We start from the raw sequence: 14222 nt of genomic DNA, 5'->3' as shown, positions 1-14222 counted from the left end.
CTTCAGGAGTGCGCCGCTCCCTTCCTACTGACTTCCTGTTTGCCAGAGGGTGGTGCACTCCTGATGATTGACAATGTGGGCTAGTGGCATGTTTGCACCTGTGGCCTGAAGCCTGCTACAAACAGATGCAGTTTTGTCTCTGTAGCTTTGGGAAGAATGATTCGGGCAGCCTCAGAGCAGCACTTACAATCCCAGTAGAAAAAAAGGAGCTTGTAAGTGCTGTGCTCTTTGCCTTAAAAACTGGTAGATTGCAGTAGTGACCGAACTGTAATCTAAGCTATAGATAGGGAAATTATTTTTTCTATTCTTAAGAGTATTTTTTATAAGTGGTAAATGTCAGTCCTGTTGAGTAGAACGGCAGGAGGCCCAGGTAATGCGGCAACGATACAAAACACTACTAAAGAGTTTATTTTGGCCATTTGAAAGTAGCCCAACTGTGAGTCAGAAAATCTAGAGTTTATTTTTTTATTCTTTATGCTGCACGCTATAGAGTAACATCAGCCATGTATACTCTATAGAAATGATTGGCCTAGTGTGGACCCCGGCAGTGTCCCCCAGTGGGAGTCCGACTGAAGAAATCGCTAATGTAGTTACAGGGAATTATTTTTTAAATCTATTAGTGGACATGATGCCGGCACCCACATTCATTGTTTCCTTTCAAGTAAATGATGAGATAATCAGACTAATCTGACACCCGACATGAGAATCGCTAAATATGGTCACTTTATAACCAGACAACCTTTGACTTACATTTTCTTTGTCTGAAGTATTAAAATACACAAGAGCCGTTGGGTTGACCCGTATTTTTAAGTTTTTTTTTTTTTCCTCGTGTCCACCCTTTCCCTGTCCCTTATTCATGTGGACGCAGACACAGTCAAGCCCGTACATTGTCATCCCATGTAATGATACTAGTGACTCTTTAAATGGAGGTTTTTATTCACACTTCACCATTGAAAGCAGAAAAGGCTTTTGGCCGTGGCCATACAAGCATAATAAATTGTATATGTTTGCAATACTGAATGCGTTTCGTCCATATGCTGCACCGCATAGCTACATGAATGAGCATTTACCGAATCAGTCCCACCACATTAAACAGAAAAACAATCTTTATTCATGGTAACTTATCAGTTTCAATTAATCAACCCTAACAATGGAATTTCTGATGTGCTTAAGCAACTTGAAAGCAATAGGTCATCTCCAGGGCAGTCTTGTTGTGTCTTTGTGTCTTCAGATTTAGACAAAGCCTCAAGAAATCACGTAATGAGCAAAATGTTACATTGTATCATCGATGGTCAATTCTTAGTTTCTTTACTTATCATGGAGTCTTATGTTATATGTATAAATCTACTTTTATAGAAGTCGGCGCTCTTGTTGGACACAGAAGAAGTCTGCAGCCTGGAGGAGAATAAGATCTCGGCTGACCATTCTTTCAAAGCCACTGTGCTGCTATGTGAATAGCATTGTGCAGACCATTCCAGAGGGTATTGAAAAGGGGCAACCATTGGCTTGATTTGGTTACACGCTTTAGCAAAGAAACTCCCTCCCACTGCCTAAGGGTCTGTGAAAGGTCCATGACCTGTTTAGAAGAGTCGAACGAAATGTCATGTCGCCCCTCCCAAATGGGAGTATCTGCATTCATTTGATGCGTATAAAAAATGATTGGGGATGGTTAGATCACTGCTTTTCAATTGCAATTTATAGGAGAATACAAAAAATTCACATTGTTTGCACGGAAAACATGGAAGCGTTTCTTGCTAAATTGCATTACCTGTGAAATGTCATTAGTCGTCTGGGGCTGACGTTCTCCCATTTATAGTTTTTAATAATTCTACTGAGACATAAATTAAGTTTATGTAGGATTCTGTATGCCGAATCTCATGTATTGCTTAGATAGATAATAGATAGATAGAAAGATAATGAGATAGATAGATAGATAGATAGATAGATAGATAGATAGATAGATAGATAGATAGATGAAGAATCCAAGTTGTTATTGGAGCATTTTTTACATCATCACATGGGTGAATAGAAGAGTTAATTATTTTCACTTGTATAAATTGGTCTGCTACCTCTTTTTACCAACATATAGATATTGACATTTAGGCCGGTCTGACACTTCTAAGCGCAATGCAAGAAACTCACACAAGTCTCTCGCATCAAGTTCCAGCACTGCCGCCGGCACTTGGGACCGGAGCCTGCGGCTGCATAGAAATACATGCAGCCGCACACTCCGATCCCGAGTGCTGGCGGCAGTGCCGGGTATTTGATGCAAGAGACTTATGCGAGTTTCTCGCATCACACTCGCAAGTGTGACCCCGGCCTTATATGCAAACCTGTTGACCATTTTGACTGCCTCCATGTTAGGCTGAGCTCCTGCCATCAGCCTAAGACTGTTTTTGATTAGTGCTGGATCCTACCTGGCTTTTAGGGCTCATTCACACATCAGTGTTTCAAGAGAGCTATCATTATTTTTCATGGACAGCACTCGTACCTACCTCTATGGGGCTATTCACATCTGTGACTTTTGCTGACCGAGTGGTCCATGCAAGGTCACAGAGACATGTCTGATATTGATCTTAGCGTCGGATAAAACTCTCCAATGAAAGCCTATGGGTGAAAAAAATTGGAGAGCGGTCGGATTGCAGTTTTTCATGGTCTGATAGATTGGAGAAGGTGGAGAACCTTCGTGTTTCTCATCATTGAAAAACTGATGAAACACAGACAAAACTCTGATGAAAATCACTGGTGAAACTGTGATCAAAAACGCTGATGAAGCTTGGACCAACTTTCTCGTATGAGAAAAACACTGATGTGTGAATAAGGTCTTAGCCCAGAAGAGGCATTTTTGATAAATATTGGTTTGAGGATCCCATCAAAGAAAGGTACGCCTGGTCACGCCTAGTGGGCTCTCATGAATTGGCCAATTTGTGCGCTAAGTACCTGCATTGTGTATTGTGTTGCTGTATTTTTTATATATTTGTGTGTATGTATATTTAAATATTTACGGTACATTACTACTGTAATTTCACGTATTAGGTCCCACATATAGAACGTAAAGCCGTAGATGACACTTTTATTGTCACTTGATATTAGAGAAAGCCAAGGACAGTCTCCGCTCTTCCACATTGATGCATCACATACACTTCTGTTGGGATCATATACTTCGATAATCGCAGCGGTATGGATTTACTGTTAGATGCATCACAGTTTTTTTAGACCAATATACGAGAGAAATGCACAAAGAAGGATGTATTTTTGCTCCAAACTGAATACTTTTAAAGTTTTTAGAAAAGGGGGGCATGGTATTGTTGGGTCCTAAAACTGGCCCGATTTATTACTGACCTTTATAGAAGGAAAATACTGGTGTAAAAGAGGTGGCATAAAAAGGAAAGAAAGTCTAACGTGCTCCAAAGATGTGCCAAATCTATGAAATAGCGAATGACTGTGATGAGTGCATCTTCACTTCCAGTCTTTCGAATTGCATCCTTCATTGCCCGTCCGGCACACTTCCTGTGTTGCAATAGTAGCCATCACTGGAGTGTAGAACGTTACATAGATCGTCTTCTGACTGTGCTGGAGCAATCACAAAGCCTGGCCCACATGTTGTCACATGCAGAGCTGGGCCGTGTCTATGTAGGTGACATCTACTGTGATATCTTAGACATTGGAGGGCGCTACCATGCTCAGAAAATCACTTGCTAAATGTATGGCACATGAATTTCCCCTGAGACCTAAAGTAGAGTTCCTGGGGCCTGAAGTACTAGGGTTCAGATAAAAGATTCATGCTGTTATGGTACAGCGTTCAGTCCGGTCCTCTGTGGTTGCCGAACAAGGGCAGTCTTCACTTCGACAGCTGACATCCTCGGTCTGGCATGCTGGGTGCCTCAGGGATTTACCAAGCCCGGCGACCTCACATGTGCCTTGTGCCTATCTTGACATCAGTGGGCCTAGTAAAGGCCAGAGGCACCCAGGATTACTCAACTTTAAAAAGCACATTAGAAAGTTTCAGCTAATGTAGATGAAGTACTGAAGACAAAAAAAAAAAAGGAACGCCTCCCCCCCTATACTCATAAGTATAAAGTTATCCTGAGACCTTGATTTTATCAAACTCTCCAACTGCTGTATTGGGGCATCCCGACTCTCTCCTGACAGATGATCGTGAAGTGTTGGGATGTAGCCATCACTCTAAAGTTTATGGGCACCTAGAAACACTTTAAATATAGTCTCGAGATTAATTTTCCCTTTATCCTTACTTTTTTTTAGCATTTTATATGGTTTGTGTCTTTTTGCTAATATTGGGCTTTATTGACTTTAGGTTGTAAATTGTAATATTTTGCTCCAGTTTTCCTTTAAAACAAAACCAAAGAAATGAGCCGGAACATAAATTGTTATAAGTGCAATGTGTAGGTGCACGTTCACATTGTGGCCATATCACAGACAAAACCTAAGAGAAAAACAAAATGAGCTTATACTCTACTATAAGTAAATAGTAATAGTATGTGTAAATAACATAGGGTTATGTCGGGGTGCGTTGTGCAATGTGGCCATCTATATTAAGGTCGGCAGACCCAAGGTGACAGGATAGGACCATCCTGATTAGGATCACCTTGTCGCGGTGGGATGGCTTTTATACTTTTATGATAAAAATAGTGCTAGCTAAGTACAGTATGTTATTTACATGTACTATTATTATTTACTTACTGCAGTGTATATGCTCATTTTGTTTTTATCTTAGCTTTTGCAGTGTTATTTTAGTATTTGTATCCATTTATATCTCTCTTTTCCCTTCCTCCATTCATTGGACAAATACTGTTGATCACAGCAAGGGACATGTCTAGACGCTGACTTATTGTCCCTCAATGTTAAGTCAATAGACCAAACTCAGAATTCATCAAAGGCTTTTACGCCTGGTTACTGACCATTTGTACGGATTCAACTGCTTTTTCGGACCGCACTGAAATAATGGTAGTTTCTCGGGCATTCTCCTCTCAGCTACGACTACCATAGACGCCTATACAATGAGTTCTATACAAATAAAGGATAGCTTGCCATGGCAGGTAACTATTAGTGCGGCCCTTATACGCTCCCTCCTTTCATCAGGGAAACCAAATCTCCTGGGATTTTTTGATTTTCACACAATAATTCCTTCTACACTGAACTAGTCTTACATTGGTGCACTTTTTAGTTTTTTGGCTTTAGTTTAGTTTATAAGTGTAATCAGGCATTAGAAAATAAAAGGGTCTGCTTTTTCTCAGCCATGAAGTGCGCCACTATTGAACACAAGGATGTGCCTGGTATTACACTTCTTCCTAATTCAAGCTGCAAACAGTAATTTAGGCTGCTACTTTTGACACTTGAAGCCAACTATGTAATATCAACGCATAGACCATTTTGGAAGCATGGTTGAAAAGCAATGTCTGACTTTCATTTGTCCATTTTCATAGGTTTTTTATTTATTGTTACTTTTTTCAGATTCAAGTTATTTCTGTGACCATTGTGAGTTTTTCTGTCATTAAACGAGGGGCACCAACAATTTTGACCACGTTTGTATATTAGAAATTTTCTTATTTTCACGTGTACTATTAATTAATGAAATAAAAATTAATACGCTGGTTACACTTTAAGGATCTGAACATCTTTGAAAGGACAAAACTGTGACTGCAAGATGAGGTGGGGCAACAGCATCTCCAAAATGGCAGATCTTTTTGGTACTTTCCAGTATGTAGTGATTAGTACAGTAACTACCCAAAGTGGTCCCTTTGAAAGACAAGGGATAAACCAAGCGCACCGCCACTCCTTTCCAATTCTATGGCCCTGATGAAATATAACTGATCAACCTGCTGCTCCATTCAACTTTCCTGACAGTCATCTTGCAGTCAGGAGAAAACAAGGGAAAATACTAAGACACGAGTCCCCCATTCTGGTGATCAGAAGGGGGTCCCAGCAGTAGAACCAACACCAATCAAACAATCATCGCCTATACAGTGGATAAATTATCATTTATGGAGACCGGAATACCCCCTTATGTTGGTGTCAGATGCTGCAGAACATCTTTAGTGGTCCTGTGCTGTCCATGCCCCACTGGGTCACAGCTGTTTTGGTGGCTTGAAGGTGATCTCCACAATATTAAAGGGAATCTGTCACAAGGTTTTTGGTATGTAATCTGAGAGAAGCATGATGTAGGGGCAGAGACCTTGATTCCAGCGATGTGTCACTTACTAGGCTCTGTATTGCTGTTTCAATAAAATCAGTGTTTTATCTGCAGATTATCACTACAGGACTAGGTGTCTTGTGCCACCTTGTCCTGCTGTTCTGTGCAATCCCACCTTTTTTGTCAATATACAGTATACATAGAAAGCTGCCAATCAGTGGTGTGGGTGGAGTTATACAGGGCTCAGCATTCCGAGCTCTGCAGCAGAGAAAACTGTAATTGTATCAAAATGACAGCACGCAGCCCAGCAAGTGATACATCGCTGTAACCAGGGTCTAAGCCCCTACATCATGCTGTTCTCAGATTACATAGCAAAAACCCATTGACAAATTCCCTTTAATCAGAGTTTTAGCATGGATAACCTTTGCACATAATGTTTGCATATTTAATATACAGTTTTTCTGTAATAAATTAATAATTTTAGATAATCTATAAATCAATGACTTATTAGTTTAGAAATGTATTTACACCCAGTAGGCTTATGTTTCCCATTACCTAGGAAAATGAAAAACATGGCCAAATATTCCGAAGATATTTGCCTCTGCCACCATCACTGTCGGTTGTTCACCGTTCTACGATGAATATTCTCATTTTTTAGGATTACTTGATATTCTTGACTGTCCATAACAAACGCATCAAGCATGTAGTAAAATAAACCACCAACTCCTGTGGAATCATTCAAGCAATGCGATTGTTCCACATGCAAATACCTAACACAAGACCCCTGTTCTAATAAGACCCCAATGACTGTCACAGAACACTGTTATTACGGATTAGTTTCTGTTAGGAAACCGTCATTGACTCGGCTTTTATTTTTGGCCAGTGTGTAAATCGTTAATCCTTTTAGTTGGTACTAAGGCATGCAGAGAGAGCACGTCGAGATAAAACCTTCACAACAAGGGATTTTACTAATCAGATCGAGTGACGGGGCTACGAGCGACAAGATTGACAGTTTGGATTATTCCACGGCAATACAAATGTAACCGCTGTGTATTATTTCAGAATTGCAGGTGGTTTCAGACACTGAAGAAGATCTGGAGGGGATCCTTCCTCTGCCGCCTCCACCAAACGACAGAACCAGGGAAAATGAAGTCAAGCAGTTGTAACAGATCCACTCGAGAACGTTCCGCTCTTGTAGAAAGTCACTAACCTTTGATTTGGTTTTAAAACTTTTAACAAAGTTTCGCTGTAAAATCTACCAGAAATGCAAAAAATTATGAAAGTTAAATAAAAATTAAAATGCATAATATCCGTGTTATAGTTTTTGATTTGTATATTATGTCTATTTTAATAATATACTTAAAATAATATCATATTCAATAGCTCAGATTTTTTTATTCCTGTAAATAAGTCTCAAAACTCAGATTTTTACACTTGACTATTTTATTGGCTCCAAAATTAATTTAAAAAAAATCGTTCCTACTTTCAAGAAGAATTGGAATTGATTATATGTCCCACAATGCCACTCCCAGGGGTGGCGTCAGCACCCGGAAAACGTGGACAGGTGATGGAGCGCACTCGGCCCAGATTTGCATAGCTGACATCTTGTGCATACATACGGGCAGTGTCGGACTGGGCAGCCAGGAGCTCACCAGTAATGTCAACTCCAGGGCCCCACTTTTCAGCTACATGCAGATATGACATTATCATCATTCACAAATTTCTATAGCAATAAAATGGGTAGATTGTTCAATAAAAAATGATTCTGTGTTTGTCTGTACATAGTGAATCAAGTGTGTTGTGACAAGTACTGCTCAGTGCTGCACAGGGGCCCACCGGAGGATTCTCCTGTTCTCCTGTGGGCCAGTCCGAGTCTGTGTACTGGGAATGTGCACACTGTGAGTATGGAGCGGACTCTGCAATTAACTGGTCCAATCACAGCAATATAACTGGTTTTATACTGCTGTCAATCATGGCAGCAGCAGCAGTTTGGTTGGAAAAAAAAGGGTCATTCCGATATTCATTGTACCCCCATATATCCCCACAACACATCGCATTGTCACAGCAGCCGTGCGTCTGCCATGTTTGTACATAGGAGATCAGTAACTTTACAATACACTGCAATACTACAGTATTGCAGGGTATTGTACAAGTAATCACAAGCTCAAGTCTCCTACAGGACCCATTAAAAAACAAAATGGAAAATATTTTTTTAAATTAAATTGTATATAAAAGTTTACCATATATATATATATATATATATATATATATATATATATATATATATATATATACAGAAAGTAACATAAGTATTCAATACGTCACCAATTTTTTAAGTATATGTATATCTAAAGGTACTGTTGACATGAAATTCTCAACAGATATCAGTAACAACCCATCCTATCCACACAGGTAAGCTGTTATCACCAACAAAGGCTTTTATATGAAGGGTTAAATAAAATTCAGTAAGTGTGTTCAATTCGTTTTCCTTGTTTCACTTCTCATTATTACACATAACTTAATTTATGGACATCTATAGTTTGCTTTTTTTGCCTCTGTGAGGTGGATGGGTTGTTACCGACATCTGGTGAGAATTTCATGTCAATAGCACCTTTAGATATGTATATTTACTTAAAAAATTGGAGACGTGTTTAATACTTATTTCATCCACTATGTACATATGTATATATACAGCTCTGGCAAAAATTAAGAGACCACTGCAAAATATTCAGTTTGTCTGATTTTTCTTTTTACATGGTTATTTTTGAGTAAAATGTAAATTGTTGATTTATTCTATAAACATCTGACAACATGTCTCTAAATTTCCAAGCAATACATTTTGTATTTTTGTCTGAAAAGGAGAAATGGTCAAAATTACAAAAAAAAAAACAACAACCCAGTGCTTTCAGCCGTCAAATAATGCAAAGAAAACAAGTTCATAATCATTTAGAAAGAACAATACTAATGTTTTACCTCAGGAAGAGTTCAGAAATCAATACTTTGTGGAATAACCATGATTTTTAATCCCAGCTTTCATACGTCTTGGCATGCTTTCCACCAGTCTTTCATGCTGCTTCTGGCACAAAAATGTAAGCAGTTCTTCTTTGTTTGGTGGCTTGTGACTATCCATCATCCTCCTGATTACATTCCAGAGGTTGTTAATGGGGTTCAGGTCTGGAGATTGGGCTGCCCATGACAGGGTTTGGATGTGGTGATCTCTTAATTTTTGCCAGAGCTGTATGTATATATATATATATATATATATATATATATATATATATATATATATATATATGTATGTATGTGTGTGTATATATATATACATATATATATATATATATATATATATATATATATATATATATATATACAGTACAGATCAAAGGTTTGGACACACTTTCTCATTTAAAGATTTTTCTGTATTTTCATGACTATGAAAATTGTACATTCACACTGAAGGCATCAAAACTATGAATTAACACATGTGGAATTATATACTTAACAAAAAAGTGTGAAACAACTGAAATTATATCTTATATTCTAGGTTCTTCAAAGTAGCCACCTTTTGCTTTGATGACTGCTTTGCACACTCTTGGCATTCTCTTGATGAGCTTCAAGAGGTAGTCACCGGGAATGGTCTTCCAACAATCTTGTATCTAATATTTGGTATTGTCTAACCATTATATTCATTCCTCATGGTAAGCACCAAAACAAACAGAAAAAAAAGAATCACATTGCAGAATCTCTGTTTTTTAGACATTCAATGGAACAAAAAGAGCACAGGAAGTCTAATGGACCCAAAACTATAGCTCGCACTGTAAATGCGAGCCTCACACAACTTTATCAACACAAAGAAAAAAGTTGTGTCTATCGGAGTATGGCAACACAAAATACATTTTTAGATTTTCTTATGAGAAAAACAAGAAAAATGCCATACATTTAGTATTACCATAATTGTAATACGTGATCAGTAGGAAAAATCAATGGAATTTTTACTGTAAACTGAATGTCATAAAAACGAAACCCAAGAAACCATGATGGATTTTGTCCCCTAAAATAATAATAATCTTTATTTTTATATAGCGCTAACATATTCCACAGCACTTTACAGTTTTGCACAGATTATCATCGCTGTCCTCAATGGGGCTCACAATCTAAATTCCCTATCAGTATGTCTTTGGAATGTGGGAGGAAACCGGAGATCCCGGAGGAAACCCACGCAAACACGGGGAGAACATACAAACTCACAAAACCATCAAAATGACAAGCCCTTGTGCAGTTATGTTGGTGAAATAAAGTTATAGCCCTTGGAAGGCGAGGAGGAAAAATCAAAAGCATAGAAAGTCCCACTGAAACCCAAGGGCCCACATAACGCTGGAGCTGGCCCTGGCCATTCTCATTCCTAAATTCTAAACAGAAGTGTAGTTAAGACAGAACCATGGTCAGCTAATGGCCACTCTTTCCTCCCAGCTGTGAACAGAAGCTCGCGGTGGAATCCTTACCTATTTCTGTCCTGCCAAATGCCTGTTTTCTTTATCCGCCAGGCAACCAATGCCATAAAAGTCAAAACGACTGTGCATATGTCCCGTCCATGGTCACTTCTTTTAACCATTTCAGACTTCAAGAGGCTCAAAGAAGTGACCGGCCCATTCTTCAGGCGGTTTCTGCTTGGAAGCCACCACTATGTTTTATATGGAATTTAGAAGAAGACCGCTAACAGCAAGACCGCGGCCAAAGACGTCCAATAAGACATCAGAACAGACGCTTCAGGGAAGATGCTGCTGGTCTTTTCCTCGAGTGTTTTCTGCGGCTACGACGGTGCGTAAAAGATGTGTGCACATAACCTAATTCTGAATTCAGACATCTATGAAACATGGTCAGTGTACAAATCATGAGTTACAGGAGTCCTAGCGAGAATTCAACATCCTCTTAAATGCCTATGAGGCTGTCGAGTTCAGGACAAGAGAGCTGAGGCCGTCCGTACGTCGCAGTCCGTACTCAGACCATGATGAGCGGACCACTAAATGAGGCCTTAATGAGTGATTTAGAAAAAAATATTATACTGCAGAGTTCTGCACTACAATATTTCTGTTGAACGCTTTAGGGTATGTGCACACGCTGCGGATTTTGCTGCGGATCCGCAGCGTTTCCGCAGCTGCGGATCCGCAGCGGTTTCCCATGCATTTACACTACCATGTAATGCTATGGGAAATGAAATCCGCAGTGCCCATGCTGCGGAAAAAAACGTGCGGAAACACAGCGGTTTATTTTCCGCAGCATGTCAATTCTTTGTGCGGAATCCGCCGCGGTTTTTCACCTGCTCCAATAGGAAACTGCAGGTGAAAACCTGCAGCGGAAACCGCAATAAAATCCGCAATAAATCCGCAGTAAAAACCGCAGCGGTTTTGCACTGCGGATTTAACAAAAACGCTGTGGAAAATTCCGCAATGGAATCCGCAGTGTGTGCACATGGCCTTAAAAGAAGCTTTCGTTGCAGACATTTCTATACATGTCTGCAAATAGTAAAAAGTGTAATAAATCAGTAAACTAATAATAAAATCCCAAATAATCATCTACTGAGAATTCATTAAACCACTAAGCCAAGACCCCAGGAGTATAACTATAGTGGAGGTGGGGAGTGCGATTGCACCTAAGCCCTTGAGTCTATGGAGGCCCCCCAAAATCCCTTTAGCTTATAAGACCTGTTATCGTTGAGGGCCCTATTGGATGTTATGCATTGGGGACTACGATCTTCAAATTATGCCATTGCAACAGTCCAAAAGTACTTTATTGCCAGACCTGATATTGGTCTAGTCTAAAAAAAAAAGAGTCACCGCTAATGGTCCATTAAGACTGAAAAAAAATAGTCTAAAATTGATACTTTTTTTCAGTAATGCATGAGCCCATACACTTTAAGGTACGTTGGTTAGCATGAACATATTTTCGGTCTGAGCGCCGTCCATGTAGAAAACAGAGTAGAAACAGACGACACATGGACCAATGTTAAAGAATGCATGAGTTAACCTCAACGTCTTTCCACCCGGACCAACTGGCTATGTGAAAAGAAATCACTGCATGTGCTGGTATCATCCATTTTTCAGTTGAGATTCCCCTACACAATTCAATTGGTGTTCAAAATGGGTGCAGGAAAGCTGCAACACCAAAAACTCACCAAATAGTAACCTAGCCTTAAGATACATGGAATTCCAGCTACAGAACTCTTGCAACAGAGGAGCAGCAGCCATATTAATATTCGCATTTACCACTGTGGATGTCATTGGAAAGAAGATACGAGAGAGATGCACGTTCCCTTCAGATCGGACTAAGAAAATAATCGAATGCTGCGAGTGGCCACGACCTATATTTGGCGTCAACAGTATCCCAAGTATGAAAGCAGCTCACAACAGGTTCAAGAGGATATATGTACGCCAAATCTAAACGGTACATTAAGATTGCCATAAGTGTAATTTTTTAAGCAAGGAAAAGCAAATAAACAAAAAACAAACATGTTCATTTTTTCAACCAAAACAAAAGCGCACTTAAAGAAAAATAAACACCATCCTAGCACTGATCTTAGGACACACAGTATACATGTTACTGCTTACAGCATCCTTGACCTCTAATTTTTTTATTTTTCTAATATCTTCCACTTTTTAGTGACAAGGCGATGGAGGAGTGACCAGGACCAGTTTTGCCGTGAGAGACAAAAGTGGAACAAGAGCGGGGATGTGGCCATGAAAAAAGGCAATACCACTATTATGACTGGCTGCACTTTTTTGGCCCCAGCGATAGATCTTCTCCTGTAAGTGGCTACATTTTTCATTTTGTTGTTTGTAATGTTTTTGTTATGATTTTGCATTCAAAACATAATGTTTTCTCTGTCATCACTTACCTTACAGATCGGGCAGGGGCAAGAAGGGAACTACCTCTGTCTCAGAGGTGCTGGAGGCCGTTGATGAATCTGAACATGAGGCCGGATCTCGGGGCCAGGGAAAGGATGAGCCAGCGGAGACTAACACCACAATGCAGATCATCAATGCCTCCCCACCCATCATCCAGCGATAGTACTGGCGAAGGAGGGTCCCCCACAACATCACTGCTGTTCGAGACATGGAAGTTGTAAGTAATCACAGGGAAAGGGAATTCTATCACATTCTGGCCCGCTATTTTCAACATGTCCCCTTTTTTTGAGGCTGAGGATCAGGGCTGCCATACAAATTGTTTTGAGTTTCCGCCACACCTCCAAATTGTCCAATGCCAGTTTTCGAATTCCTAGAAAGGTGTCAGCTTTCTCAGGAAAACCAATACCAGACATTGGACCCCAAAGAAGGCCACTCAGCCGAGCACCTGCACGACACCCTCCACCTCCAGTGCCAGCCTCCCACCAGCCAGCACCACCTCCTCCAGTGCCTGCCATCCGGAAACCAGCACCACCTCCATTCCAACAATCTTGTCACCCATCTACCCCCACACCACCATGTCTCCTGCCACCAACACCTTTTGGTGGTTGGAATGTGGGCCAAAACCCATAAGACAATGACCAAGGGATATAGAGTGAGGATTTCTGTGCTGAGATGCCCCTACAGCCAAAGAAGCCACCTGAAATTCAGGAGGAGGATGTTATATTTGTGGCAGACAACCCTCTTCTACCCGACAATCCGGAGCATGGGGTCTTCCCACTCTTTATTCCCCTTCTCTCACTTACCCCCTATGTCTCCACTCCTGTTGCTGCTCCCCTCACTTTTCTCCACACCCAGTCCTGGCCCTGATTTGAGTTTGCCACCTTCTTATTATAATTTGTATTTTTTTTATTTTACATTTTTTATTACTGATGTTTTGCCATATGACATTAATATGCCTATGTAATTTTTTATTTTTTATATACTATTATTAAAATATTGTTTGAAAATACAAAGAGACTTTTTATTTTATTTCACACTTTACATAAACATGCAATTTTTAGTAGTGTTACAGCACATCTGTAGTCACATATAATACATTTAACATAATTAATGTTAACATAATTACATAAAGGGGTACTTAAAATATATAAGTTGGCCTATAACAATGA

General features: G+C 39.8%; 1 protein-coding gene across 2 annotated transcripts in view; it reads left to right on the top strand.

Moving 5' to 3' along the window:
* C6H10orf67 (chromosome 6 C10orf67 homolog) overlaps positions 1–7449 on the top strand; it is a 147592-nt gene extending 140143 nt beyond the window's left edge. For both annotated transcript variants that reach the window (XM_077268363.1, XM_077268364.1), the window contains exon 16: positions 7214–7449. In XM_077268363.1, coding sequence (XP_077124478.1) covers positions 7214–7317 — 104 coding nt within the window. In that variant the 3' untranslated portion in view covers positions 7318–7449. The remainder of the gene's footprint in view (positions 1–7213) is intronic.
* Positions 7450–14222: the final 6773 nt, after the last annotated feature.

The sequence above is a fragment of the Ranitomeya variabilis genome, chromosome 6 (assembly GCF_051348905.1).
Source record: "Ranitomeya variabilis isolate aRanVar5 chromosome 6, aRanVar5.hap1, whole genome shotgun sequence".
Taxonomy (NCBI): domain Eukaryota; kingdom Metazoa; phylum Chordata; class Amphibia; order Anura; family Dendrobatidae; genus Ranitomeya; species Ranitomeya variabilis.
The sequence above is the reverse complement of the archived record's forward strand: the minus strand, read 5'-3'. Positions and strand labels throughout refer to the sequence as shown.